This window comes from Schistocerca piceifrons, chromosome 1, assembly GCF_021461385.2.
Source record: "Schistocerca piceifrons isolate TAMUIC-IGC-003096 chromosome 1, iqSchPice1.1, whole genome shotgun sequence".
Classification (NCBI taxonomy): Eukaryota; Metazoa; Arthropoda; class Insecta; order Orthoptera; family Acrididae; genus Schistocerca; species Schistocerca piceifrons.
The window spans coordinates 987,454,761-987,473,184 of record NC_060138.1 but is presented as its reverse complement, the minus strand read 5'-3'; the positions used below and the strand labels follow the sequence as shown (position 1 = coordinate 987,473,184).

The following is an 18,424-nucleotide window of genomic DNA, read 5'->3' as shown; positions in this document are numbered from 1 at the left end:
GAACACTTTCTGCAAGTATCTCAAAAAATTTCTGCTCTACTAAAAGTCTCTATTTGGGAATGCTAGAGCCTGAGATAGTAGGAGATGGTTCTTGATAGATGCTCGACTCTTCCTTTGCCATAATTTCTGTTTCTTTGTCAACAGGAGGTGTTTCATATACAGCCACTAAAAACAAAAGTTGCTTGAAGAAAATTTACTGCTTTCTGGCATTTGCCACTGAACCACTCTTCCCTTTTTTCTGTTTCTGCAGCTCTCGAGTGTACGAATCTCTTACATTTTTCCACCCCTTTTGCAACTGAGTTGCTGAAATAAAAAGATTTCTTTTTTGATTTCAGGTATCTTGCATCAGGAAATACATGCACAGATCTAAATAACACATATGAATGTGGAGTTTCTACCATCTCAAGCTTAGTAAAGGACACTTGTCAAACTATTTGGAATGTTCTGAAAGAGTCTACATTTCCGGTGCTTATTGAAGAGGACTGGTTGAATATTGCAGAAGCTTTCAGACAAATGCAGATTTTCCAAATTGTATAGGAGCAATAGATGGTACACACATGCATTTGATTAGTGGCTCACTTTAAGTACAAATATTTTTTCTCAACTATGTTATTAGCAGCTTGTGATGCAAATTATAATTTTGTTTACATAGATGTTGGATCTTATGGCAAAAGTTTAGATTCACAAATCATTAAAAACAGTATGCTATTCAGTGAGGTAAGAGACAACAAACTGAATGTTCCTAGACCGAAACCAATATGAGCTGGAGGAGAGCCACTGCCATTTACATTTGTTGGTGATGAAGCATTTAGTTTGACAGAATATATGCAAAGATCCTATGGTGGAAATAATTTGCCAGTCATCAAAAAGGTATATAATTATCGTTTATAATCAGCAAGACATTTCATAGAGAGTACATTTGGAATACTCAGCAACAGATGGAGAATATGCCATTGTCCACTCAATGTTTCAATTTATTTGGCCTAAGACATAATAAAAGCATGCTGCATATTACATAATTTCATTCGTCATAGAGATGAGTATACATTCGAAAACACTCTGAACATCGTTGGACTAATGGAGTCAAGGAAGCCTTAATGCCGAGAACAAAGAACAAATTAGTCTTTGTTATCAGAGATAAATCTGCTGAATTGTTTGCAAGTGAATAAGGTGCAGTGAGTGGGCAATTGAACAAAATTTGATCTGGGGACTTCTAATATTTGTACATGTAATAATGTAACATACATACCTTTTTGGTTTTTGGAATCTGTTTTTTCATTTGCAAATCCTGGAATAAACAGTTCACACAGTTCCTCTCATGCTCTGCATTTCACAATCCTGTTGCTGTATTCGCTACATACCGAGTACCAAACAGTAGGGCACATTTCTACCTCACAAATGAAATGCTCATTATCAAAACTCATGGTATTGTGAGAACGACTGATACGCTAATGGAACGCCACGTGTGTAAGGTAACAGTTGTGAAAACGCTGCTGCCAATAGTGGGCAGCCACTCGTGCACAGATGGTCACACGGTTGCCACAGCCGCTGGATACAAATCGCCACATGTGTAAATGTCCCATCTATTTGCACTACACAATGCTGACCATTTCTGCCGCGCTGCTCAGCAGTGCTGCCAGAAATCGCATGTGTGTAAGGGGCCTAATCCCCTTCCCACTACAACCCAGACTGCCATGCGCATCATGCGGCAATCTGGCAACCTGGGCATGCCAGAAAAATTTTTCCAGGTGGCACCTGGCTGCTTGTTGCTACTGTTGATACAGCTAACAGCCACATGTCAAGTAGCCGGAAGTGGGAGAAGGTACAGACTGTATGCAACCCAACTGCACATGCTGCAGGCGATTGCTCAAACGAACTTTACGTAAACAGTTGTGACATCATGCTCATCGACAGCAGTTTATTGTTATTAAGTATCCCATACTCTTCATCCCTGATTTTTATCAGTTCTTACCAGTCAAAATTATAGAAATTTAACTCAAATCTAAAACAATGAAAAATTCCCAGAATTCTAAAAAATTCCCGGGTTTTTCCCAGTTTTCTCCCAGATGAAAAAATTCCTGAGTTTTTCCCGGATATCCTGGCACATATACAACCTGGATTATATTGTAGGGCATCAAGGAAATCAGAACAGTTGAGAAATTTCTTCCCTCAAAGATGCATCTGACACCATGTGTATAGATTTTCATACTGCTCAACAGTAAATACTACTGAGCAATAAAAAGGTAACTCCTTATTTTGAGCCACCATATTAATGATGATAAAGTAATGCTTCTAATCTGAAATATTACATAACACAACACAAAGTCAGACTTCAAATTACATTTGGGGTACATTCTTTTTCTTTATGCAGACGAGTTGAAACAATTGCAGTCTCTTAATATACCAAGGCAGTAAACACACCCAACACCAAAGGTTGTAGGTGCAATTTTCTGTCCCCCTCCCCCCCCCCCTTTTTATTTATTTATTTATTTATTTATTTATTTTATTTTTTGAGGTACTACCCTTCAACAGATATGTGGAACAGTTGTTCATACAGTACACACCATCCACATTTCTGGATGTAATTATTATTATTATTATTATTCAGCTATTGTTGGCCAGTGTCAAATTTGCAAGTACTCCGTTCCACTGTACTTGTATCTGCTGCCCACCACCAACCAGCCAAATGAGGACACTGCCACAAACATATTCTTGACTGTGGATGCTGACTCCAGAAATAACTATGTTTCTCAAATACAAATACTGACAAAAGAGTCCTGACTAACATTCGGATAGGAAGTACAAGGGCTGATGATGCCAAAATGTGTTAAAATGTTAAACCCTTCTATTTGTAAGGCTACAGTAGTGTTCTTTTTTTGCACATGAAAGCTAAAGACAAGTATGTCCAATTCAACTGTTCACGAGTGTAAGTGAATCACAGATACCTTTTAATAATGTGTTAATGAACCTAATGCAAGATTGATAAGACTTGTGCAGAAAGTAACTCCACATATATAATAAAACTGTAAAATTGCTCTTTTCACTGAACAAAACCATAGCAACTGTTTACAGCAAGCTTAATAAAACACAAAAAGACGTGATTCGTTTCACTTGTAGGAGATGAGGCAACTGCTTTTAAATGTTCATGCACAGGGTGTCCCAGGAAGAATGGTCAATATTCAAAGATATGACAGGAACTATCAATCAAAGCACTAAAGTCTAAGAAATATGGGCTGAAAAATGCATATCTTAAGAGCTATGAGTACTACTTCATCTCTTATATTGTAAAACAACTCTCTTCTACTGCAAGCTCTTTGCTTTTCTATATTCTGAGAGGTGGTAGTATTGACCAAAACTTGGAAAAAAGTCAAAAAGTCCTGTAAACATGGCCTCTAAAATGCATTTCGTAGGAGCTATCAGCACTCTGGTACAATGGGACATACCCTCTACCATACACTTCACGGTGGTTGGCGGAGGGGTTTGCGGAGTATATACGTAGATGCAGAGGTAGATGTAGATGTAGAATTGTTCAGTGGAAGATGTGTGTTTATAGTACTGAAGATGAACAGGAGCTTACAGTTCTCAAGGTATGTACTTTAAAGTTTTCTTGTTTTGGTCCATACTACCACATTTCAAAATATGGAAAGCAAAGAGCTCAAACATTGGAAACTCCAGGTAGAAATATCAACAATGAAGGAAAACACAGATTGCTACTTACCATAATGAAGACATACTAAGCTGCCAACAGGCACAATTAAAAGACACTTACATTATGCTTTTGGACTCAGCCTTCATCAGAAGAACACACACACACACACACACACACACACACACACACACACACAAGCAAGCACACCTTACACACACATGACCACAAACTTCAGCATCTCGGACCAGAATGCAATTATCACCTGGGATGCAAGCAGCAATCTGGAGGGGGTGGGGGAGTGGACGGGATAGTAGTGTATGAGTATGGAAAGAGACGAATAGGATGCAACCAACTGGAGATTGTGGCACACGTTGGAACAAATGATGCCTGTCGTATGGGCTCCGAGGTCATTCTTGGTTCATTCCCATGACTGGCAGAGAAGGATGAGAAGACCAGTCTCGCACGTGGAGTTTCAACAAACTCGCAATTTGCAACATTGTCCCCAGAACTGGTCATGGCCCTTTGGTTCTGAGTCGAATGGGAGAAATGAACCAGAGATTTCAAAGGTTCTGTGACAAGCTAGGCTGCAACTTCCTGGACTTTCGCCATAGGGTTGAGAACTGTAGGCCCCCCCTAAATTAGGTCAGGTGTGCACTACACATCAGAGGCTGATTGAGTGTGGGGTGCACACAAACGTCTATTTTAGATTAGGCAACCCTCCATTCAATAAAGATCACAAAAGCTATAGGAAACCCAGAATCACCAGTGTAAGATCAAAAGCAATGCCTACCCCACGTGAGAGAATTGAAATCCTACTGGTAAACTGCCAATGCACTTGCAACAAAGTGCCACAGTTTGAAGCGCTCATGAAAAGCGGTGAGGCTCACATAATACTAGGTACAGAAAGCTTGTTGAAAACTGAGATTGATAGCAATGAGATTTTTGGGGAAAATTTAAGTATATATCGGTACGGTAGGCAAATGGGAAATGGAGGTGTTGCATTTGTCGCAGTAGACAAAATCCTCAAATCCACTGGGATACAAACTAAAGCTGACTGGGCAAGACTCAGTATCAGGAGCAGGCATAAAATCCTTCTACTGCCCACCAGACTCATCCCCTGATGTAACCAAAGCTTTAGAGAACACTTCAGTTCACTTGTATGGAAGTTCCCCAATCATATTGTAACCATCAGTGGAGAGTTTAATCATCCAACAATTAAATGGAAAATTAGATTTCTTGGTTGTGGGTGTGATAAAACATCATGTGAAACTTGACTAAATGTCTTCTCTGGAAACTACCTAGAGCAGATAGTTAGGAACCCCGCTCATAATGGAAATGTATTGGATCTAATGGTGAAAAACAGTTCTGACATCTTGGAGGATGTCCACATCAAAACCAGTGACCACAATGTGGTTGTGACATAATGAAAGATTTGGAGCAAGGCAACCAGGTAGGTGTAGTGTTCCTTGATTTCCAAAAAGCTTTTGACCTACACTTATTGTCAAAAGAACGATCATATGGAGTATCAAGTGAAATTTGTGACTGGATTGAGGAGTTTTTGGTAGGGAGGACACAGCATGTTATCCTGGCTGAAGAGTCATCATGAGATGTAGAAGCGACTTTGGGTGTACCCCAGAGAAGTGTGTTGGGACCCTTGCTGTTCATGTTTTGTATTAATGACCTTGCAAACAATACTACTAGTAAAATCAAGCTTTTTGCAGATGATGTAGTTATTTATAATGAAGTACTATCTCAGAGAACGTGCATAAATATTCAGTCAGAACTTGATAAGATTTCAACGTGGTGCAGAGCCTGGCAACTTGCTCTAAATGTTCAGAAATATATTTTCCAATTCACAAAATGAAAGAAAGTAATATCCTATGACTATAGTATCAATGAGTCACTATTAGAATCGGCCAACTCATACAAATACCTCGGTGTAACACTTTTTAGGGAAATGAAATGATCACTTAGGTTCGGTCAAGGGGAAAAGCAGGTTGTAGCTTTAAGTTCGCTGGTAGAATATTGGTGAAGTGTGATCAGTCTACAAAAGAGACTGCTTACAAATCACTCAGTGAACCATCCTAGAATATTGCTTAGGTGGAGAAGGGCAGCATGAATGGTCACAGCTTTGCTTAATCCTTGGGAGAGTGTTACAAGAGATACTAAAGGAACTGTACTGGCAGACTCTTTAAGACAGACGTAATCTACACCAAAAAATTCTATTAATAAAGTTTCAAGAATTGGTTTTAAATGATTGCTCTAAAGATATACTACAACCCCCTATGTATCGCTCACATACGGATTGTGAGGATAAGATTAGAATAATTACTGCTTGCACAGAGGCAATCAATCAATCATTCTTCCCGTGCTCAATAAGTGAATAGAACAGGAAGAAACCGTAATAAAAGGTACAATGGGACATACCCTCTACCATGCACCTCACAGTGGTTTGCAAAGTACAGATGTAGATGTAGATGTCTGGTAGAGTATGCTGGGACTAGAATGCCAACAGGCACAGTGTCAAGATGTTGTGGGGCAGGAAGGTGAGGAAAAAAAGAGCACAAAAAGAGAGGGGAAAGACGGGCAGATGCATTGGCAGAGGGCGGCAAATAAACAGGGTAGGAGAGGAGAACAGTGAGAAGATGATAGCACAGAGGGAATGGAAACTATTGGATGGAGGGCGTGGACACAGTACGTTACCATACGCTGAGGCCGCGATAATTACGGGATCGGAAAATGAGTGGTAAGGATAACTTCTCCATCTGCACAGCTCGGAAAAGCTGGTTGTGGAGGGAAGGATCCAAATGGCCCCGGGTAGTGAATCAGCCATTGAAATCAAATGTGTTATATATAGCTGCATGTTGTGGCAGAGGGCAGTCTACTTTGCTCTTGGCCACATTTCAGCTGTGGCCATTCATCTGGTGGACAGCTGGTTGACAGTCATACCAATATAAAAATCTGTGCAATGATTGCAGCAGAGCTGGTTAATAACATGGCTGCTTTCAGAGGTGGCCCGGCCATTCACTCATAAGGTAGGATAAACCAGTGACAGGCCTGGAATAGGAAGTGCTGGGTGGGTAGATTGGACAGGTTTTTCACCTGGGTCTTCCACAGGTACATGATCCTTGTGGTAAGGGGTGGAACTGTGCATGGCATATAGGTAATGGAACACCACTTTATGAGGGACATCCTACCCGAGATACTTCCCACCCCTCCTAAAGTGGTGTTCCCTTGCCCGCCCAACCTAAACAACATCCTAGTTCATCCATATGCTACCTCCAATCCCAACCCCTTGTCTCAAGGATCATATACTCGTGGAAGACACAGGTGCAAAACCTGCCCAATGCATACACCCAGAACTTCCTGTTCCAGTCCTGTCACAGGTTTATCCTACCCCATCAGGGGCCGGGCCACCTGAGAAAGCAGCCATGTCATTTACATTGTTGCAAGCAAAGGGCTTTTAGTAGGAGAGATTTGTTCCACAGTACATAAAGAAGTGTTCACAGCTCTAAATCATTGCATTTGCATTTTGGAGCCCATGTTAACTAGACTTTTTTTGCTTCGAACAATAGTTCCTGTCGTATTCCCAATAGTTTAGTTTAGTTATGTCATGTTCCGTAGGTCATTTTTACGATTATTTTATCGATATGATATGGAACAAGTCAGATTACAAGTGCTAATATTAATATTATTGAAATTTTTAGTTCTACACATGCAACTACATTTAGAGGTACTTTTACTGCATTAACATTCACATCTCTAAAATTAATACAAAACAGGAGTTAACATGTGCAAAGAAAGTTAACATTTCCATTTTTTTATAATTTATTTTCAGAAATGCTACTTACCACATTAGTAACATACAAACACAATAGCCCTCTTCTAGAAGGTCTTTCCACCAAAATTGAGGTATAACTAGCCAGAAATGCTGGTATGAATGATGCAGTTAAGAAGTTGAAGTTTCCAAGTATCCGCCTGGAAATATCAAATTATTATAATGCATACCAGAAATTTAACAGCAAATAATATGAGGCAGATCATGAGTCCATAGTTAACAACTGTAGAAATTCGTTCTGTTCTGACACACACAGAAACTACAGAAATTGAATTTCTACGTGTAAATGTGCACTTACAGAGTCAGTAGCTTTTTCACTGCGTGCTGCAGTTGATAACTGTTTACACAGTGAAGGATGGGAAGGGAACATGATGAATAATGAGTCCAATGATTAGACAAAATGGCAGAATCAATGAGAAAATAACTTTTGATAAATGTCATTATGATGTGGAGTGTATTAAATTATATGGTGACACAGTGGAATATATCGTGCAGAATGTCAAATAAAACAAAATATTCTGTAAAACTGAAATTTTACTCTTAGGATCCTACATAGCCACTATAGATAGGTCGTTCGCGAACTAACAGGTCTGAAGGAATAGTTCGCCAAGATGAATGGAAGGAGCAAGGAAAGAATTCTAAGGAACGGTCTTTCAGAGTTCACTTCAGATGTGGCTTTCTACTTATAGTTTCCGGGAATGGGAAACGGTCCGCCTTGTTCCCGCAATGGCACGTCGGCTGGTCTCGTTCCAGCCTGGGTCTCATTCCCATCTCTGTCTCGGTCTCGATGTCCCTCAGCCGGACTCGTCCTCCTTTGCGTGGCTACTCACAGTTCCACTGCCAACTGCTCCTAAATAGTTCAGTATCGAGTTGTTCATTTCGTTTGATGCACACGCCCATTCTAGATCTGTTTCAAGCCTTTTTTGAACTCTGGACTTCTGATTCTTTCCGTATGCTATTCAGCATCCATGACCAGTAATTAAAATGTATTTTATAATTACGTAAATTACATAAAAATTACGTGGTATGTAATGCATACTTCTTCTCAGGTAACAAAAGGGCATATCAGCTTACTTCACTATTTCGATAAACAGCAGAAGACATACTTATAAAAAGACATGATTTATTTTTTTTTTGTTTTTTTGTTATTACTCATGCAAAGGAAGTCGGCATGGCACACAAGAGTGTGCATTTTGTGTCTTTTTTGATCTAAGGTAAAACAGCATGTTCATTGTTATGGAAGGCAGACCTACTCACAACTGAATGAAGCCCGCACTCCATAATCTAGTGTCTGGTGTCACGTTTTGTAAATAGAATATGATAACTCCTATAATATTATTTCGGTGGTACAAGGTGGCGCACAAAAAATCAGCCTCGAGTACTAGACTGCTCATCGTCGCACAGCAATCGTCATCTATTGTTTCGAAGTAGTTGTTTGCATTAACTTATTTGTCATTTCTTTACTACCTAATTGTTACATGTTCATCTATTCTGATCGTAGTGGTCAACAAATCGTGCGTAACTGGCAAGCAGTATGTACTTGGGGCCCGTTTTTCATTAGCCGCCTTATATTATTTCACTGTGATCTGCCACATAACACTACAACTGGCTAAACAAGAGGTTTTGCAGGACCATGAAAATTACTTCTACAAATGTTTGAGGATTCTGTAATGAATAAAAACTCTGTACAGCGGGGGGGAGGGGGCAAGTGTCCCCTCTTGGCGCCTTTCATCTTCAGTCACCTACGCTACTAATTTTCAATTTCTCATAAGCACCATATACCATGCACAAATGAACAGTGAATGAGTAAAAAGATCGGTTCCCAAAAGAGAGTGATCACCAGTGAACTAGTTCCCAAAGATATACAAGTTTGCCCATCTCTAGAGGCCACAACCTCAGAAATAGGGACATTTTGAAATTTGCCACTAAGTTTTCCAAAAAATGATTGGGCTACACTACAGATCAGTCTGTCACCACGGCCAGTTTTCCTCCAGCCACATTCATTGGCTTCACTAATTCACAACCAAACATTGGAAGACAAAACAATGTCCTGAGAAATTCTGTCACATTCTGAGAAATGAAAACCAGTCACAAACTTTACAATCCGTAATAGACAGGTCAATAACCCTCCATCGCTTGCTATTCATGTCAATAACAAAAGTCATCAATTCATATTTTCTATCAAAACAAGCTATTCTCATTAGCTACTCTACAGTATCACCCGACCGACAGAATTGAATTGCTAACAGCAGCACGAAGGAAATGAATTGCTAACAGCAGCACGACGGAAATGAATTGCTAACAGCAGCACACAGTGGAAGAGTGCCAACACCATAAATGCGCTTTAACCCTCTAGTTTAAATAGAATAATGGGAAAGGTAGGTATTAAGTGGAAGGAAAGGTAAAATGTACACTCAATGGACAGATGGTAAGTTGCTATAAATCCAGGCTCAAACAAACAAACAAACACTACTCATTAAATGGTGCATTAAACAGGATCTGAGAGTTAATCCTAAGAAGACTGTTGTGGTGCCATTTATGAAGAGACATATTCAACACTCAAGTTGGAACCTAAAGCTCTTCGATGAAACTCTACCTGTGAAGGGGACAGTGAAATATCTAGGGGTAACCTTGGATGAGAAGCTAACTTGGACCCCTCACACTGAGAGCATCTGCTCCAAGGCAAAAAGTACTCTAGTGAGTACTAGGAGGGCTTGTGGCAAAAACTGGGGCCTAAGCCCCAGGGGTATGCACTGGATATACACCACAGTGGTTAGACCTAGGATTTCTTATGGGGCTGTAGTGTGGTGGAAGAAGGTAGAACAGTGGGTTGCTGCTGAGGAGCAGAGATTGGCCTGCTTAGCCAGTGACGGTACAGGTAACAGGACCGGAAACACCTTGGAAGAAATATGGCCCTATGATAAATGATGCCGTAAATCCGCACCACACGGTGCCCTGACCGGGCGGAATTAGCAGCACACAAACCGCTGGAATGGACGCCATACTGGATATGCCTTCACTTCACCTTTGGGTCAAGATGGAGGCAGCAGCTGGGGCACACAGACCTAAAACTGGCCAAAACTGGCTCTCATTCGGATATCCAGAATCACACACTAACACAGTGAGTGAGGTAAATATAGGAAAAGCTGGGGAAATGCCTGCTGACTATATAATAACTCCCAACTGCTTCGACAAGCCTTACAACATAAGAATTGAAAGTGGGGAGCAGTGGGAAAAAACAGTTCGACACCATACGGGGGACATAGTTTGGTTCACTGATGGGTCAAAAACAGACCAACGCATTGGGGCAGGGGTGTACGGGGTTCAGCCAAGACTGGAGAGCATCATCTCGCTAGGAAAACTGGCCTCTGTATTCCAAGCTAAAATTACTGCAATCAGAGCATGTGTGGAGGAGAATATGCATAGGTACTACAATGACCGTAACATCTACACCTATTCAGACAGGCAGCCCTGAAATCATTGGCAGCTCCTGCAACAAGATCTAAGATTATTGCAGATTGCAACAGGGCTCTGGTGGAGCTAGGGGGAAGCAATAGGGTAAACCTAGTGTGGGTCCCTGGCCACTCAGGGACCTGTGGCAATGAACAAGCCGATAGATTGGCTAGGATGAGGGCAACAACTCCATTTATTGGACCGGAACCTGTCCTGACAATCACCAAGGCTATGATCAAATTAGAACTACAGAACTGACTTAGGAAACAGCACATAGGATATTGGACCAATGTCCATAAACAAAAACATAGTAAGGTAATGATGCCCACGTCATGTTCTAAAAGAAGCTCTGTAATCCTGGGATTGAACTGGAAAGAGATCAAACTCATGATTGGATTGATGACCGGCCATGGGAATTTCAAAAAACACCTACACACACTGGGTATAATGGAAGAGGACCCTAAATGTAAGATCTGAGATGAGGGTGAAAAAACTGCATCACACCTAATCTTCGAATGCATGCCACTGGAGAGAAAAAGATACAGATGGGTGGTGGTGGTTAGTGTTTAACGTCCCGTCGACAACGAGGTCATTAGAGACGGAGCGCAAGCTCGGGTTAGGGAAGGATTGGGAAGGAAATCGGCCATGCCCTTTCAAAGGAACCATCCCGGCATTTGCCTGAAACGATTTAGGAAAATCACGGAAAACCTAAATCAGGATGGCCGGAGACGGGATTGAACCGTCGTCCTCCCGAATGCGAGTCCAGTGTGCTAACCACTGCGCCACCTCACTCGGTAGAAAAAGATACAGAATCGTCGGGACAACTAGACCTGAAGAAATTGTGTCTAACAAAAAACTGATAGAGGAACTCCTTGCACTATTTAAGTGCACTGGTTGGCTTTGCTAGATATACAGGGAGCTATAACGCACAATAAACCTCATTTCGGTGCAGGCAGTGGCGGGTGAAACCTAAGCTGTTTTAGCTTCCCTGTTAAAATCAATCAATCATGCCACTGGTCATTACCTAAACTTTTACCATCTCCTGTAGAAATGTATACTACTGTTGAGTATTTGCTGAATTTTAAAGTCAATTCAATACTGACTACAAATGAATTCAGGCAAACTACAGTTTAAAAGTGGTAGATGTTCAAAAACACCCAAGTACTTTAAACAGATTTCCGTTGTTGGCAGCACTACAAAATTAGCTGCCTGCTCACCATTCCCCTTCTCGTTATCATAGCAGAGGTGGGCTAAACTGTGACTTAATGAAATACTAATTTCTGTGAATGCTGCTTTTTGGTAACTTTGACTCTTAGTTGTAATTTGTCACAGTTTAAAACTGCAACTAATGAATTCACAACTTGTATACCTCCGCACTCTACCAATGCTATTTCAGCAACTTCTACGATTTATCATCACATATGAAAGTTACACTTGTCATTAGAGAAAATTTCATCTCAAAAACACCCAAGTACTTTAAACAGATTTCCGTTGTTGGCAGCACTACAAAATTAGCTGCCTGCTCACCATTCCCCTTCTCGTTATCATAGCAGAGGTGGGCTAAACTGTGACTTAATGAAATACTAATTTCTGTGAATGCTGCTTTTTGGTAACTTTGACTCTTAGTTGTAATTTGTCACAGTTTAAAACTGCAACTAATGAATTCACAACTTGTATACCTCCGCACTCTACCAATGCTATTTCAGCAACTTCTACGATTTATCATCACATATGAAAGTTACACTTGTCATTAGAGAAAATTTCATCTCAAAAAACAGTCAGTGGCAAGTATGTTTTTCATTTGTTTGTCCTTTGGCTTTAATTTTGTGTTAATGGAACAAGTATGAAAATCCAGAATGAGATTTTCACTCTGCAGCAGAGTGTGCACTGATATGAAACTCCCTGGTGGATTAAAACTGTGTGCCGAACTGGGACCTGAACTCGGTACCTTTGCCTTTCGCGGGCAAGTGCTCTACCAATTGAGCTACCCAAGCACGACTCACACCCTCACGGGGCATGAGTCGTGCTTGGGTAGCTCAGTTGGTAGAGCACTTGCCCGCGAAAGGCAAAGGTACTGAGTTCGAGTCTCGGTCCGGCACATAGTTTTAATCTGCCAGGAAGTTTCAAGTATGAAAATGTTAGTAGTGTGATTTTGAGAATCATGACATAAATTTCCACACAGCACAATAAGAGTTCAGGTTTGGAGTACAGATTTTAACTGCATTATTATATTCACAGGTATCTGAATCACATTTTCAGTCACTCAAAGTAGCGATAATTCAAAATATCACCGATAGCAGAAATGAAGAAGTTGCCACTGTGCCTTTACATGGTCTTCATCAGAAGAAAAGTTAGTTTCTAAATTTGTGAATGAACTTTGAAAGCTTGTTTATTGCCAAGAATGAAACCTCCACCATTCAACTGCTTTAATTACTGAAAATATTTCCAGTTGTACAGTGAGAATTACATTGCTAAAATCAGTAACAGTAGAAAAGCTTAATAATCATCACGATTTTCTAGACACAGTTCCCACATAAGCTACTGGCTTCTCTATGCACCCATCCACCTTCAGGAGAGGTAATTATGAACATTCAAGATAACTCTTGAAGAACAGGCAGCTTAAAAGAGCCATACTTGATAACAGGAGTTTCTAAGGTGAGTACTGGAATAGTGTGCCATTGAAGTAATTATGTCATTTGAAACGAATGATAAATAAATGTGAAATACACTTTGAGTGAATAAGGGAAAATCCATTCTGCTCATCCCATGCTACAAAATTTTCAGCCATACTTGTAGTCATTGATGAAGACTCAACAGAGTGTGATATTGGTCCCACTCCTCACCCTCCCTGCCTCCCACCCACTCTGAAATCTTGGCTGTAATATCAGACTGACTTGCAGTGTAGCCCAAGGTCTAGGTTAGATTGGAAGGCTGCATGTTTTAAGGCTGACGATGTGGAAGCGAAAACAGTAGAAAGTACTGATCTTCCAGTTAACAGTTGACATCAGGAACACTTTAAGCGCAGTACTTGAAAATACACACTAAAGTTTAGCCTACCTGGTTACTGCAGTATTAAAAAAAAATATTGGTCTTGTAAATACAATGATGGTAAACATTTGGTAAAAGATACGCCATGGACCCATGGATGCATCTTTCATAGTTTATTATGTGTGATATATGTGCATAATCAAACAGTGGAAAATCCAGGATGGAATAGTGACAATATTATGAGAAGGCTGGATTGCTACACACCATACAGATGAGATGAGTTGCAGACAGTCACAACAAAAATGCACAATTGGTCAATGAGACCAGACTGCAAGCTATGGTGCATGATGGGAGGAGCAGTCTGTGAGTGGTTGTCTAAGGAGGAGGCTGGGCAGGGAGGGAGAGGGATAGCAGGGTAGGTGTGGGGCAGTGTATTCCTGCTTTTGGCAATACGCAGGGATGTGGTGGGTATGGGTGCAGTCAGAAGGTTTGAGGAGAGGGGGGAGGGGGAATAGTAAATGAGAGAAGTAGAGGAGGGGAGAAAGACTCATGGGGTGTTGGTGGAACAGAAGGTTGTGTAATGCTAGAGTGGGAGCAGGGAAGGGTATGAAACTAATGGGTGGGTGAAGGAAAGGGACTGGCAAAAGGTTGAGGCCAGGGGGATTACTGGAACGTAGGGTATACTGCAGGGAGAGTACCCACCAGCGCAATTCAGAAAAGCTGCTGTTAGCAGGAAGAATCCAGATGGCACCCCTGTGAAGCAGTCACTTAAGTGAAGCACACTGTGGTGGTTTTGTGGTTTTAGGGCGCAAAACTTCTATGGTCATTAGCGCCCAGCCCGTGACGTAGAAAACAGGAAAAAAACGAAATTTAAAAGCAGCAACAAGGGGAACAAAGTCATAAAATTTGAGAAACTAAAGGCAGAAGGAATGCTTAAAAATCCACTATAGAAAGGGGTTGGTTGTCCCCCAAAAAAAAGGCTTCAAATGACTGATGTCATTTCACTGTCACTAATAAACTGTAGAACGCGGTCAGCTGAGCGCGTGTCATCTGCTAAAATCGACGATAGATCAGGCGATAGCTGTAGACGGGAGCGTAACGGATTAAAACAGGGGCATTCAATTAAAAGGTGTCTGACCGTCCACGGCTGAGAGCAGTGGGGACAGAGTGGGGGAGGATCACCGCTTAAAAGATGTCGATGACTAAAAAGACAGTGCCCTATCCGGAGTCTAGCTAAAATTACCTCCTCCCGACGACGCGATCGGGAGGAAGAGGTCCATGCGCAAGGAAGGGCTTTCACTTCCCGCAATTTATTATGGGGAAGTGTTGACCAATGCGCATGCCATAAATGAGCAACTTGGCGACATAAACCGCTCCGTAGATCGGTAAACGGAAGAGACTGAATAGCTGGCCGAGGAAGAGAGACTGCAGCCTTGGCCGCTACATCGGCCGCCTCATTTCCACAGATACCAGCGTGTCCTGGGAGCCAGAGGAACGCCACTGAGACGCCCCCCAGGTGGAGCAAGCGCAGACAGTCCTGAATCCGGTGGACCAGAGGGTGCACAGGGTAAAGAGCTTGGAGACTTAGGAGAGAGCTGAGAGAATCTGAGCAGATTACGTACTGTATCCGCTGATGGCGGCGGATGTAGTGGACAGCCTGGAGAATAGCGTAAAGCTCCGCAGTATAAACCGAACACTGGTCGGGAAGCCGAAAGTGATTTGGGGTGTCGCCAACAATATAGGCACTCCCTACACCTAACGATGTTTTCGAGCCGTCGGTGTAAATAAATGTGGCTTCCGTCATTTGTGCACATAGAGCAGCAAATGCCCGACGGTAAACAAGTGTAGGGGTACCATCCTTGGGAAATTGACATAGGTCTCTGAGCAAGTCGATCCGGGGACGGAGCCAAGGCGGTGCTGTACCCCAAGTTGTCAAGAAGGTTTTAGGAAAACGGAAGGAAAGAGAATGGAGCAGTTGACGGAAGCGGACTCCCGGGGGTAGTAGGGAGGAGGAGCGGCCTGCATACCCGACATCAAGGGAGGCGTCGAAAAAAAGGTCATGGGCTGGATTAGCAGGCATGGAAGACAAATGGCTAGCATAACGACTCAGAAGGACTGCCCGCCGATTGGATAGCGGAGGTTCAGCAGTCTCAGCATAAAGGCTTTCCACAGGGCTGGTGTAAAAAGCTCCAGACACTAAACGTAATCCACGGTGGTGGATAGAGTCGAGACGCCGAAGAATAGACGGCCGAGCAGAGGAGTAGACTATGCTTCCATAATCCAATTTCGAGCGCACTAAGGCGCGATAGAGGCGGAGAAGGACCACTCGGTCCGCTCCCCAAGAGGTGCCATTCAGGACATGGAGGGTGTTAAGGGAACGCAGACAGCGAGCCGAAAGATAGGAAACGTGGGAGGACCAGCACAGTTTTCTGTCAAACATAAGACCCAAGAATTTAGCGACGTCGGAGAACGGAAGGTTGACAGGACCTAGATGTAAGGAAGGCGGAAGAAACTCCTTACGTCGCCAAAAATTAACACAAACAGTCTTACTGGGTGAGAAACGGAAGCCGGTTTCGATGCTCCACGAGTGGAGGCGATCGAGACATCCTTGAAGACGTCTTTCAAGAAGGCTGGTCCGTTGAGAGCTGTAGTAGATCGCAAAATCGTCCACAAAGAGGGAGCCCGAGACATCAGGAAGGAGACAATCCATAATTGGATTAATGGCAATGGCAAACAGTACAACACTCAGCACGGAGCCCTGGGGTACCCCGTTTTCTTGGGAGAAAATACGGGATAGAGTAGTGTTCACCCGCACCCTAAATGTGCGCTCTGCCATAAATTCGCGAAGAAAAAGGGGCAGCCGGCCTCGAAAGCCCCAAGAGAACAGTGTGCGGAGGATGTCTGTCCTCCAACAGGTATCGTATGCTCTCTCCAGATCAAAAAATATTGCTACCGTTTGGCGTTTCTGGAGGAAATTGTTCATGATATAAGTGGAGAGAGCAACAAGATGGTCAACGGCAGAACGATGTTGTCGGAATCCGCATTGGGCTGGTGTTAAAAGACTGCGGGATTCCAGCCACCAAGCTAAACGGTAATTCACCATACGCTCCAAAACCTTACAGACACTACTCGTGAGAGAAATGGGGCGATAGCTAGAGGGGAGATGTTTGTCCTTTCCAGGTTTCGGAACGGGAACGACAATAGCTTCCCGCCATCGCCTGGGAAAGGTACTGTCGGTCCAAATTCGATTATAAAGGCGAAGGAGGTAGCGCAGGCTATGGGTTGATAAATGCAGCAACATTTGGACATGGATACCATCCGGTCCTGGGGCGGAGGAGCGAGAAGAAGAGAGTGCATGTTGGAGTTCGCGCATGGAGAAAACAGTATTGTAGCTTTCGCGATTTTGAGAGGAGAAAGCAAGATGTCGCACTTCCGCTGCACGTTTCTTCGGGAGAAACGCTGGCGGGTAATTTGAAGAGCTCGAAATCTCAGCAAAGTGCTGACCCAATGAGTTAGAAATTGCGACGGGGTCCACTAAGGTATCATGCGCGACAGTGAGCCCAGAGACCGGGGAGAAACTAGGCGCGCCTGAGAACCGTCGAAGCCGACTCCAAACTTCCGAGGAGGGAGTGAAGGTGTTAAATGAGCTAATAAAGAATTGCCACCTTGCCTTCTTGCTATCGCGGATGACGCGACGGCATCGCGCACGGAGCTGCTTATATCGGATACAGTTGGCCAAAGTTGGATGGTGACAGAAAATGCGAAGAGCACGTTGCCGCTCACGTATTGCGTCACGGCATGCCTCGTTCCACCAAGGAACTGGGGGGCGCCGGGGCAATTCAAAGGTGCGTGGTATTGAACGTTCCGCAGCTGTGAGAATAACGTCGGTAAAATGTGTGACCTCATCGTCGACTCTGGTAAAGCGACGGTCATCGAATGTCGCTAGAGACGAAAAAAGTGTCCAATCGGCTTGGGCAAACTTCCAGCGTCGCGAGCGCAGATATGGCAGTTGAGGCTGCAGTCGAAGGACACATGGAAAGTGGTCACTCGAGTGTGTATCATCAAGGGCGAACCATTCGAAGCGCCGGGCTAGCGGAACAGTACCGACCGCAAGGTCCAAATGAGATAAATTTGCCGTGGAGGCAGACAAAAACGTGGGGACCCCAGTGTTGAGGCAGACTAGATCCGCTTGGTGGAAGACGTCTAGCAATAGTGAGCCACGTGGACAAGGATGTGGAGATCCCCAAAGCGGGTGGTGGGCATTGAAGTCCCCAACCAGCAAATAGGGGGGTGGAAGCTGATCAAGAAGATGAAGGAGATCAGCTCGTGCCAGTGGTGTAGACGATGGAATGTATACCGTACATAGAGAGAACGTGTATCCAGAAAGGGAAAGACGGACGGCGACAGCTTGGAAGGAACTGTTTAAGGGGATTGGGTGATAATGGAGAGTATCATGGAGCAGAATCATGAATCCTCCATGGGCTGGAGTGCCTTCA

The 18,424-nt window shown here is 43.0% G+C and overlaps 1 protein-coding gene across 2 annotated transcripts in view; it reads right to left on the bottom strand.

The window, feature by feature from the left end:
- LOC124777664 (transmembrane protein 135-like) overlaps nt 1–18,424 on the bottom strand; it is a 112,784-nt gene that overhangs the window by 68,909 nt on the left and 25,451 nt on the right. For both annotated transcript variants that reach the window (XM_047253179.1, XM_047253251.1), the window contains exon 3: nt 7,501–7,627. In XM_047253179.1, the coding sequence (XP_047109135.1) occupies nt 7,501–7,627 (127 nt within the window). The remainder of the gene's footprint in view (nt 1–7,500; nt 7,628–18,424) is intronic.